General features: G+C 38.7%; 1 protein-coding gene across 12 annotated transcripts in view; it reads right to left on the bottom strand.

Moving 5' to 3' along the window:
• Nucleotides 1-13,020, bottom strand: part of NUMB (NUMB endocytic adaptor protein) — a 93,828-nt gene that overhangs the window by 34,102 nt on the left and 46,706 nt on the right. For all 12 annotated transcript variants that reach the window (XM_042813522.1, XM_042813533.1, XM_042813530.1 and 9 more), the window contains one exon: nucleotides 2,360-2,503. In XM_042813522.1, the coding sequence (XP_042669456.1) occupies nucleotides 2,360-2,485 (126 nt within the window). In that variant the 5' untranslated portion in view covers nucleotides 2,486-2,503. The remainder of the gene's footprint in view (nucleotides 1-2,359; nucleotides 2,504-13,020) is intronic.

Here is a 13,020-nt window from a genome sequence, read left to right as displayed (position 1 = left end):
ACTGTGGTTGAGAAGCTACAGGCAACTACAGCACCATGCTGGAATGCTAAACAGGGATATACAAAAAAAAAAAAAAAAAAAAAAAAAGGTAGTTTTCACTATATTTCAGAATGCACTCCTATTAGTTGACTATTCTTAGTAAGATATCTCATTTCACTTTGCTCCATTGAGGAGCACCAGGAAGAAAAGACACTCCATCAGATGTTTAAAGACAGGGCAACAGCCCACTTTTCCAGGAATACACAGACTTCTGAATAATGCCCAAGAACTGTGTAACAGGATACTCTCCTTCAATAGCACAAAGTTCCATTCTTTTTGTGAGCAAAATGCAGTACCACCCACTAAACCTCTGACTCTACATCTGGTTTATCTTGTTCCCTCACAATGCCATACTTCCTGTCTGTATCTACAAAACACCAGCTAACACCCACTTTGCATCTCAAGCCCATAAACACTTTCCACCACTGCCCTTCTCCAGACTCTGAAGTTTGGAAGATCCATTCAAACTGCATAAACAAAAGCACCTCAGTGTCCAATGGTTCTGATTTTAAGCTTTCATCTAAATGCAAAATTGTCAAACGTAAGTGGCAAATATTCTGATGGAATCAAGAAACACAAATAAAGATGTATTTACTTCAGAGCTGTTTTTCAACGACCTAATTAACTCAGTGAATTCTAATACAAAGCAGGAAAACGGGGCTAAACAAGTTCCAGCCCGAGGACAGGATGCAACAACTCATCCATCTCTATGCCTTTTCACCACTGAACGGTCCAAAACCTTTTTCAACTTTGGGTGCATGTGCCCAGAATAGATGAATGCTTCATTTAAATACAGGAAGCATTTGTCATTGTAAGTGCAAGTCTTGACCAGGAGTTTAAAGAAGAAAACCAACACAAAAGTCAGTCTTTATAGGGGTTCACATCTTTTATGTTCAGTCAAGGACTGAAAATACTTCGAGTTAAACTAAATGCCTAAATATTCAGAGTGTAATATTTTAGCTTTAGCACTTATGTCTAAGACTATAGTCTACTGTAAGACTATTAAAATGATGATCTTCAAGCTCACAATTCTATTCCCTCCTATACAGCATTAACATTTTGAAAAGCCTAATCTAAGTTCAAGCTTCCACAAAGCAGTTACTCAATTTCAAAGCTCTGGCACAATACCATCTCTCTTTAGTATTAGATTACAATTCCTTCATTCTAGCAGAAAACTAACATAAGACAGAGATAAATGGGCAGGCAAGCAACCATAGCAAACTAGAAAGTTAGCTTGCGCATGGTATATCCCACAGAATACATTAAAAGCACACACAAGCAACTGTAACAAGATAACACGAACATAGTATCAACATTCTTCCACCTTTATAGAGTACCCATAACTTTACAAAAAATATTTAACAGCCAACTTCAAGAGCTTCATCTAGCAACATCACCTGTTTCATAATTGCACATAATTATTACACCAGGAATAAAGAATTCTCAAGTGTCAGAACCACAGACAGCATTTTCCTCATAGATATAGAAATCTAACGATTAACAGCTCAAATAAATATCATCTATTTACAATCTACCGTAGAAATAGTATTAATATGTCTTCAGGAACAGTTTTTGATTACAAGCTGAGCAGATACAGCAAAACACCTTAAATTCCTTCCTTCCTTCTTCCTAGTAACATTAAATATAAAATAAACATTAAAAATGTGTTACTTCTTGGAAAAGATGAGACAATAAATGAAAAAACCTACTTATAGTACTGCAAATTTGAGATTGTTCAAGGAATTGATAAAGGCAATTTTGATTTCACACACATGAATAATCTGTAACACACACCAAAAAAATAACAGAAGACATTCAAAATTTATAAGTGCTTAATACCTCAAGCACTGGAAGGAAGCTGGGGTGTTTCTTCACAACATTTCCAACTTTCCAAAGGGAGGGGTTATACTTCTCAAGCATAAGCCACCACTTATCTTAGGAATAAAACCGTAACTGTAACTTCATTTCAACTGATAGAATCTAGTATTTCTTCTATGCAATTCATGAGGTGTATCATTTCTGCTCTTCCAGAGAAATGAAGACGAATTATATTACTCCTCTGCCTAGCTACATGATTTATTTCAACTAAGTAATAATGTAGGATACATCAGACAATGACTTTCCAAGGCATTTGTTAAGATGATTCATCTGGCTTAAAAAAAAAAAAAAAAAGCCACATCCTTTGCAATGAAGGCTGACCGTAAAATAGGTCAATGTGCAATGAAGCATACTTCTCTCTCCTGCTTGCCAAAAAACCCCAAATAATAATTCATGGCAAAAGTACCCCAAGGATACCCAAAAGAAAGGCAGAAATTCTTACCTTAACAGGGAAGCTGCACTTGCCAGTACGAACGCCTTCTTCATCGGTCTGCCACTGATGAGGCCTACTGGCCTCCGGCACATAGACATCTTTCTTTCTCCTAAAGCTTTGCCGTAATTTATTCATTTCTCAGACGTTGATGTCCTAGAAGAAGAAGAGAATTATTGCAAATGGGCACCAAACACATTTAGCTGCTTCCAGTTAACCAGCATCACCACAAACATCTACGTGAAACTTCTGAGCTTCTGCAATATGAAGGACCCTGTGTAAAGGAAATGCTTTGGACAAAGGTTGAGAAAGGGGGTAAATATTCACTTCAAAGCAGAAGACAAATCCACATTACTTAACATCTTTCCACAGCAACTGAAGCATCAGATCCAGAAGTAACTGTTACTCTGAGCATAAAATTACCTAAAATAGCCGACAGAGAAGTTCTGAAGAGTGATGGACTCGAAATCCTGCCTCCTTGAATTTATATACCTAAAGCAGCCACGCAGGGAATGAGTAGCATACGTTTCTAAGGCACCCATACAAGACAAGGATTTGTAGCCTTAAAACGTCCCCTACAACTGACTGCTTGTACTGTTCTGTAAGTATGAATGATAGGCTCACTGAGGAAGATGATGCCAGCTTTTATGCAGTAACCAAGCTATCACTTCTGTTCAGAAGAGAACTGGAATTCACTGCTCTTAGACTACAAAAGACTGTGCCAGTTTCTACCAGGAGTGGATCGCTCAGCAATCAAGGTACAGAGCTGGGAGCACCAATACCTCTGCCTACAAGCACCATGTGTATGTGCTAAGGAAGCCACCAACTCGAGAAACAACAACCCAGGAAGTGTAACAGCGACAAGTAGGGAGCAGCAGATTGGAGCCCAGGTCTTGAGGGGCACGTTCTAGGCCCAGCTTAGTCTACTGGTGGAAGTTCTCATTAAAATAAGATATACATTTGAGGAAAGCATTGAAAATCTCAAAACTATTACCTCTTCCAAAGGAGGAAGGTAGTTCTATAGTTACATTCCCAAAGACGCTCTAAAGATTCTAAAGATGCTTTTTTATACACTTCTACATCAGTTCTTGTATACTCAATTAAATTTTATAGACATGCTCACTTACTACATTGAAACTACAATTAGCAAAGAAGCTATCCAAGTAACAGCTAATAATAACTAATAAAAAGACTCAATATTCAACTTCGAAAATAAAACGATATGGCATACAATGTGGAAAATAAAGAAAATATGCCAAGAGGCTTTTTGAGATATTACTCTTCTTTCCTGGAGAAAAAACTTCCTTACAAACACCACATCTCATTTTGGTACAACAAAGATGCTGCAGAATGCAAGGCAGCAAAAGCTCATTTGATTATATATGCTCATTTCCTATTACATTAACTAAGCTGCAGAATACAGAAGTTTATGGGTGACAATGGGTAGACTTGGAACAAAAGCAGCTTTAAAATCACTTTGAACACTAATTTTAATCCCTAAAAAGAACTGCAACACTTTCCAGTTAAAACTGCTTGATACAGGTGAGAAAAATCTGCATTCATGTTCACAGTATCTGATATTTAAGAAGCTTAAACTCAAGATGAAACAACTTCAAAACTGAACACGAGCCAGAAATGAAAACCATTTTAAAAAACCAACGCCTGCTGATCAGCTCAATTAAAGGCAGTCAGTTGTTTTCACAACTCATTAAGCACTTAACTATTTTGAATAACAAAAAGATAGGGGCATGGGTAAAGAACAGCGCTGCATCATTAAAATCAGGACATTTAAGTGTGGCAAAATTTATATCAGAAGTTATGATTAAGCGTGCAGCTTATGTTCAAGAGTTCAGTGATCAATGCAATGCTGCCTGGACCTGCTGCGTTGTGGGACATTGTCCAGCACATGGAATAATTCACCACATATTTCTACATCAGTAAAAAGGAAGGCAAACTTCAATTTTTGCAGCAACGTGTGTTCAGAGCTGCTTCTTCCACGCAGCCCATGAGACTGGGACACTATCATCCACTTATTTCTACCAGGAACCTCCCTCCACAGAGAAGCCTGAGAATAAGAGCTCCTGAACCATATATACTTCCTAAGATAAGCTGAAGTGGCATTTTGCCCAAAGTACTTCCTTCTTACTAAAAAACCAAACCCATTTTCCTGCTTGTTCTAATTTTGCAGCCACGCTGGCAACAAGCACTTTAAAAATAGCTTTCCTATTTAATAGAAGTGCTGACAAACGGCAAGATTAACTTCTGGTCAGGTGACCAGCTAGCTTTCTCCAGCCACCACACTCCTATTTCCTGAGACCTCAGGATGTTGTGAGTGGTTTGTGAAATACTTTGCCCCAAAACCAATTCTTTTGCTGGCAGCATGGACATCATCCCAGTACAGCTGGCTCTGTCACTTGATGCAAAAGCATTAAGTCATGCAATTCACACAGGATGCACATTTGAGGATTCAGGAGAGAGGCACATGAATTGTCACGCTCGGATGCTGAAATCCTCACTAAATATATATGGAGCTCAAAATCATTGCCCAGGATTTGCAGAAAACACCCAAACGAGTACTGTCTACTTCAGTTCTCTGCACTGCACTCCATGTTTTCAGAAAAATATGCCACGTCTGTGGGTACAATGACAGATGACAACAGAAGCTGCAATAAGCTAGCGGGGTATTTTCTACTGAAGTGGCAGCACTACTGACACTAAGTAGTATAGTACTCAGTCTCTGGATTACAAAGGCAGGAAAAAGCTAGTGACAGAATTTGCAGGTTCAGAAATTAATCTGTGTCCTATTATTAAAAATATTTAAAAAATGCACAAGATAAAATTCACAAAAGTACTATTTTAAAAAACCACTTATTTCCTTTCCACCTGTATAACCCAACATCCAGTTGGGCCAAGAGAAAGGACAGCGGATAAACAGAAACCAAAGACAAACCTGGCCAAAAAACAAGACGAGAAACTCGAAATCTATTTAAAATAAAAGTAGTGCCTTATAGGAGTCTAATAAATCAAGGCTGAAGACAATGAAGTTCTGGACAGATGAAGACAGGGACCCACTTTGGGTCTGAAGGCTGCCCTTACCAGAGGACTCACTGTAGGCTGTCCAGCACTTGAATGGGCACAACCCTTACAAAAACAACTTCCACCACTTATGCTATTGAAGAGATTATAAAGTGAGGCTAAACATTAGACCAATTCCCTAGGCACCATACAAGTATCCATACAGGCTTGGAAAAAAAAAAATATATATATATATATATTCACGCCCCAAGTTTCACATTTGCTGACCATTATTTCTAATTCAAATTGACACATACTTAACATTCTGAAAACACAGCTAAGAACCTACTTTTCTGTAGTAATAACAATCTGAGGAGAGCTTTGGCACTGCTGTTCTTTCCACCAGCACCTGCAAAGGTCTAATTCCAACCCAACTCAGTTCACTGACAACTAAGGCAGCACAGAGATGGAAACACTGAGGAAAGTACACATTGGATGAAGCATTCTTGGCTTCACGGCCTTGCGCACCACCAGGTAATGGCTACAGAATAAATCACTGCACGACAGACATGCAGATTTATTCATGCCTTATTAGCTACTCCACTTTACCAATGTCTTTACTTTTATCCTCCAAGAAATGCAAGCCAGTAATTTACCCTTCAGCGCAATATGAGTACACTTGCACATTAACTGAAGCTGGATCACGTGCAAGTTGCCAATGATGCAAATTGGAGCTTGGCTTACCGTGTGCAAGCTAACTCATGGAGCCATGCCTTCAGATAAGCACTTCATTTACATTCTGCATAAATGTTTCCCTGAGAGCAGTTGCTGCTACAAGCTAATTCAAAGTACAGCATCCGCAGGCAAAACAACAATTCAGAACTGGTACCTGAGCTGCATTCACAAGATTAAATGGTTAGATTTCAGGCTAGTGGCACTACCTAGTAAGATTTTCACACTTGAAGCAACCACTCGCAGTTTCAACACTAAGGAAAACAAAACCAATAGAAATCCATTTAACATCCTTAGCTCCAGCCTTAATAAAGATTATTTAATCTGCACTTGTTAGATTGTGACTTTTGTTTGTGGTGGAAGGGGATAAAAAACTGATTTTAAGCAATTCCTCAGTTGAGCCAGGTGTGTTTGAAACGAGGCGGTTTGCGATCACTTGCTGTGCTCTCTGAGAATCAAGTACTGTTCCCTATTTATCAAATTAAAAAAAAAAAGTCACAGGTGAAATAAGGGCAAAGCACTCCTGACAGCCTGCAACAGAGCAGTCAAGGTTTGGGAGATAGCACCAGCCCTGCAGTCCTCCTGCAAGCACAAAGCATGACAAGCAGGCTGCATCTGCACATTTATAGAATTCCTGGATGCATACATTCCGAATAACAGAGAAATCTGGGCTTAAGAGCAACACATTTAGGTATCACCCTAACATTAAAAATAACTCATACAGCTTCCTTATAAAATGAACTCAATAAATGCATTATGATCAGACTATTAAGAAAAATGCCATGCAGCTGAGGAAGGAGCAGCTGCACAACTATCAGCCCCATGGGCTTTTTCCCAGTGAAACACATCTACTATTGCTAATACAAAGGAACAAACAGAACTCCAAATCCAGATCAACAGGTTCACCATCTTTAATATGGTTTTTTGTCTTCATATCTAAGTTCGTGAATAAGAATCTTCCAGATTTACTTCACATTTTAGACCTAAGATAACATGTACATTACCTTGATATCATAAAAGAAAATATGCTTGCTCAACTTATTTACTAGAGCAACACATCAGAAACACTCCTCAACAGGGCTGTGAAGATTGGGCTCCTCAGAAAACGGTGGTTTTGTGCTTTCATGCAAGCGCATCCTAGTCACACCTGTCCTAAAACTCATATCTAACAGCTACCTTTTAGCAATCTGAAATCATTAACTTTATTATGAAATTAGTAGGAGTCCACCCACACCATGAAGTACAAATAGCCCCAACTTCCACATTTCAGAATAACATTCTGCACTGCTTTTTCTTGCAAAGTTCAGTAAGTTGTTGATACTTTAACTTCATTGGAAACCTTGGTTAGAACCAGGAAGTGATGACATCAATGAGGAAATGTGCTTATTTCAAGTCTTGTGACAAGACTTAGTTTTGGCAGGCGTATCTGTCTGTAGGAGTGCAAATACAGTAATATAAAAAGATCTATTCTGCTTTCCAATGCACAGTCAAGATGATTGCATAAGAATGTTTCAGTTATAAGAGGCGAGGTAGACAAGTAAACATACTGCAGCCAAGGTAAATAGCGTGTTCCTGACTACTATAAAGCTGCAAGAATGAACTTTTATTCCTCTGAAAAATCCTTAGTAAGCATTGATGCTAAACAAACGTTCCCTCCTCTCCCACTTGCACCACATAAAAACGCGTAATGCCCTATCTCTCCAAACCCTACCATAAAGGTTAGCCAAAACTTACTGCAGCAGCTTCACTGCAATTATTCACCAGCATGAGAATACAGAGTACCTTTATCTTCTAAGGAAGAAAAGGTCATTCCACGTGTCAAGTTTTGAATACAGAACGTTGAGCCTTTTTGTAAGTTTAGATCCCATAAAATCTAATTAAATCCAGCAGTCACACTAAAGCAAATGGAAGCATGAACCATATGAGCATTCTCAGTAAAACGTTAACAGTCCAGTTTACGCAATCCAGTATGACTAAACCACATTATTCACCACATGGCTTTCCAACACATTTACCCTTTCATTACCCAATTAAGATCAAATAATGTAATACAAGTAAGCATCCTAAGATACAAAAATACACAAAGATGAAATATGAGCCCATAATAAATACATTTCATTACTGCTAGTAATTAGAGCTTGAGTTTGGAATATTTTCCTTACTGCAGAAAAATAAGTGTTTGGTAATGTAAAAAAAAAAAAAAAAACCCACAAAAATAAGCATATCAGCTACTTAGACAAGTCCAAAGGGATCTGGGCTATAATCATAACATCTATTTATCTGATGGTGTTCTTAGAAACTCTGATGTTCTGACATCATGTAAGTTGAGGTACTGTCTATCTGCTGAAAGCTGACATTTGTCCTCAATGTGCAGAAGTTGGCACCTTTAAAACAGTCAACCTGATCACTTTGGAAACAGCTGTAGTCCATAAAGATGCAAGTATCTATCAGACTGTGCTCTCACACCTGAGCTTAGGTAACCCATCATGTGAACACTCTACAGCTGCTTCTCAGCACTCTTTTTTTCTTCTCCATCACAGCTGAGGGTGAATAAAAGAGAAAATGTTAAAACAACATGGTCTTACTGGCAAAAAGCAGAGTTAAAAATTGCACACAACTTAGGAAATACCAGGAAATGAAATCACGAATTTTACTCCAACACACTATTAACAATTGGTGGCTAAAACATCCAGCTACTGCACGTCCTGACCTAAAGCTCAGAATTAATATTTTAAGATCATACACCAGTCTGTTCAAACAGCTATCTGCATGCTGCAGCAACAGAACGCAGAGTTCAGTGCTCCACAACAGTATGCAACAGAAGTACCAGCACAGCAGCCCCACTTTTCTAAGTTGAACTGACAGAGAAATTCAAGTTTGATCATTGTAAAACTGAAGGCATTCCTAAGATGCCATGTTCCTTCTATAAGCCAAACAAACCACTTGCCTCTCCTTGTGCAAAATCTAACAAATACAAGAAAAACAATCCTCATTTTCTCCAGTAATGACTATTCTAAAGCAAATGTCCTAATTCAGACTCTGCAGCCAATGCAAGCTCTGACTACAGCTCCATACAATTTGCTTCTAGGTTTTGATGCAGAGGTACAAGGCAGCAATCCTTTTGTTACAGGTGATCACGTTGCAAACGACTGTCAACCAACAGCAAAAAGCACATCTCAACATGCTACACAAAGCTAATCGAATTATACCACCTAAAACAAGTGAAAATAACCACAAGTTTTCTAAAACACCAGCTGTGCATTGTGGAAAGCAGTTCAGGCAATTCTGCTCTGCAGCTCATCTGGATGCATGTGATGAATGCTAACTAACCAAGCCATTTCTCTTCCAAGTGAATCATTTACATTTAGGGTAGCTAATTCTTGGATTTCAAAACAGTTTTGAAGAAAAAAAAAAAAACAACAACAAAACATTCGAGGTTTAAAAACCATCTTTCCAAGTACATGTCAAACTCAGAAAATATACTAGATTTTTCTTTTTTGTTGTTTGGTTTTGGGTTTGTTTTTTTGTTTGGTTGGGTTTTGTTTTGTTTTTTGTTTGTTTGTTTTTAAGAAAAAGAACTTAAAGGTCTGAAACAATGGGACGAGATTTCTTTTAATCGTGCAAGTCCAGGATCCAAAGTCTGAAATTGTCAGCACCAACAAATATAAACGCATTTTCTCTACCGAAAGAAAATATTAAATTAAAGTAAGCCTACTTGGTCGGTTAATCGGTCGCATAAGTCTCAGGTTTTTACACTGGAGTTACTTCAGTAGTACCAGTATTTCACAACCATGCAAACAATGTTTGAACAGACAAAGTTGTAACCAGTATGGCAAACATCTACTTATAAGTCGGAAAGGTCAAATAACAAATTATACTTCTGCACTACTTGCCTGATCCTTGCCTACTTACTGTTAGGTCAGCAGGACAGGAAGGCACATTCTTTTGGTTCTGGATGTAAAGTGACAGCAGAAATTGGGAAGAAAAAAAACCCCAAAAACACAACACTAAATCAGATTACTAGTAAAGGCTATTTAATCAAGGTAAAAATAGGTATACCCATACTGAGGCCTTATGTTCCACAGAATGGATGTGCTCAACATGAATGTGAAAGCCACAGCATTTTGGAGAACTGATCCAGCAACAGTGCTCTGCACTGCCTGAAGTCCAGTCCATCAGTCTGCACAGCCCACATTCTGAATGTATTTGGAACAGTAAGCTACACATTTTTACTGACTTTGAGACATCTATAGAGGGAATGAATCACAGTGTTGACAAGTCTGTCAGCAAGAATGGCACGTATAGAAAGCTAGGTAAATCAAACCAGGTAAATCTAAAAGGATAGCAGCGTGCTGGAAAGGACAAGAACAGGAAGCCAAACAGCTATGAACTGTGATTTTTGTTTCATTTGTGTATGCTCTCAAAAGCAAATAGTTACGTGACTTTTCGGCTGACGCAAAATGTTCTGGAGTAGATAAATTTAAACTGATTGTAGAGATGACAAGTGAATCTCATAAAAAGGAACAACCATGATAAGAAAGGCAGTGTAAAGCACATGAAAAAAAAAAGAGAACACCACTTAACTGTAAATAACAGTAAATACGAATTCAGCAATAACTTTTGTTTACAGAAGATAGTGAGGCACATGTTTAGTCCTCCAAAAATAGATCATGTCACTGTCAAATAAGTGGATGGTATTACAGGCCATTATAGCAGGAATAAAACCAGAAAGGTGCCACCACAAAAATAAAACGGGCTACACTCATCTTTAATACTGCATAGATCTTGTAGTTACTTCATCCTTCCTGAAATCAAACAAAAAGGTTCAAAAGGGTAACAACAATTAAAAGTACATGGCTGGACAAGGAGAGGTTAGGTACAAAGGTCTTTCCCGTTCATTTTCTGGCACTGCCCTTTCTGTAACTCTCCCCACAAGCAAGCTGCTTTCCTGAGGTAATAATGCTTTTTCCACTTCTTACTTTCTAGAAATTGGAGACAAACAACTGAATTCTACAGCAGTCCAGATTTCAAAATAAAAGAGGAATACTTTTATGATATGCAATTAACTTGCACTGTTCCCTGCCCCAAGATGTTTTACAAACAAGAACCATACATTTTAAAAGAATAATTGTTTGAACAGAAATTCCAAAGGCTATAAGCAGTGACATCCGAAATGCTCATTCAGGAAAGTACCCAGTCTACGCACCAGGAAGGCTTATTTCACCTCTGCCTTACCCTTAACCCTCCCTGGGAACACTCCCTGAGTATTCTCTCTAAGAACACCAAACACTGAGCCACCGAGCCCATGTTCCAAGCCAGCCCAGTTCATGAGCCCATGTCCATTCACCACAAACTCAGCTAGCCACTCCTGTGCTCCATCTTTCATAGCATCATACCAGAGTTGTTGGTATTTGGCCACAGCAAGACCACCAGGGGCAGGCTCACTGCATACAGTAAGAAATTCTCTTTCCCAAGCCCACAGAAGCAGAAGTGTCCACAGCTACAGAATCACAGAATGGCCAGGTTTGGAAGGGACCTCATGAATCTCCAACCCCCCTGCCACATGCAGGGCCACCAACCTCCCCATTTAATACTAGACCAGGCAGCCCAGGGCCCCATCCAATCTGGCCTTGAACACCTCCAGGGACGGGGCATCCACAACCTCTCTGGGCAGCCTGTTCCAGCACCTCACCACTCTCTCTGTAAAGAATTTCCCCCTGACATCCAACCTAAATCTCCCCTCCCTCAACTTAAAACCATTTCCCCTTGTCCTGCAGTTATCAAAAAAATATCAGCTTCCAAAGAATTGATTCCCCTCCTGTCTGTAAAACATTTAAACAAAAACAAGCACAGGAATTTGTGTACTAGATAGCTCACTGAATCTGAATTAGTATGGCAGCGAACCATGTGTGCACTAGTCAGTCTCAATTAGAAAATCTTAAGTTTGCTTAAACTACCATGAAGTAAGTATGAGGAAAACTAAGCTATAAGAATGTTCACAAGACAACAGAGGCCTCCATTTTAATGTCACTGCAGCAGGCAGAAGCATTCAAACCCATCACTGCTTGATAGTTCTTGTACAGCAATTCAAGTCACTTTTCTTGCTCCCATCCTCCAGCAGTTGAGTAAATGTAACTAAGATCCTTTCATCTCTCCATTTTCTTCAGCTTGTTCACACTAAATCAGCCATGCTTTTGCCTGCAGCCAATGCAACAAGAAGATTAACTGTTACCAAAGGCGTTTTTAATATTAATTTAAAACTCCAAGTAAAATTGTGAAGGTCATTGTTAAGCTTTTGTGGAAAATGGTGGCTTTGATAATGAAAATGACCCCAGAGAAATGATACAGTCACTGAATCTGGCAGTCAGAACTTTTGGTCACCCCTTATTAAGGCTCCTAAGAACAAATTTTTCTTCACCAGAAATGCAGTTCTTATTTGTTATGTTAGGAATTCGTGTCAACATATGTACACCTGTCCACTGCAAGTCTGAGTTGTTTCGTAACTGTTTTCTCATAATAGCTCTCTTTGCAAAACATCGTCTGGAACTAATAGCATTATTTCTCAAATCTGTTTGCTTTACACAAATGTAATCAAATCAGAAGCTAGCTTAATTAAATCAGATATGAACTAAATCCATGTTCTTTTAAGCACACAGGATGCAGTGTTTTCTGAATTCTTCTCCTGGTATTAATGACAGAACCAGTGAAATCACAACAGTTAAGTGTGCTTAAAAATATTCTGCATCCTCTCTAGATTCTAATACAACCCATATGCTCCTTTGCCAAGAACTCACAAGCTGTGTGAGAAACCTGTCACCATAGTCCCTATTCCAACATTCTAATCAGGATTCTTCAACAATACCAGCTTTTCAGTACCATTTTGTCCATACACAATTTGTATTCCTTATGATTACACAGCACATAAA

Source organism: Centrocercus urophasianus, unplaced genomic scaffold, assembly GCF_019232065.1.
Source record: "Centrocercus urophasianus isolate 14NV4802_14NV808 unplaced genomic scaffold, USGS_Curo_1.0 seq_14, whole genome shotgun sequence".
NCBI lineage: Eukaryota > Metazoa > Chordata > Aves > Galliformes > Phasianidae > Centrocercus > Centrocercus urophasianus.
Note: the sequence above shows the minus strand (reverse complement) of the source record. Positions and strands in the feature narration are given on the sequence as shown.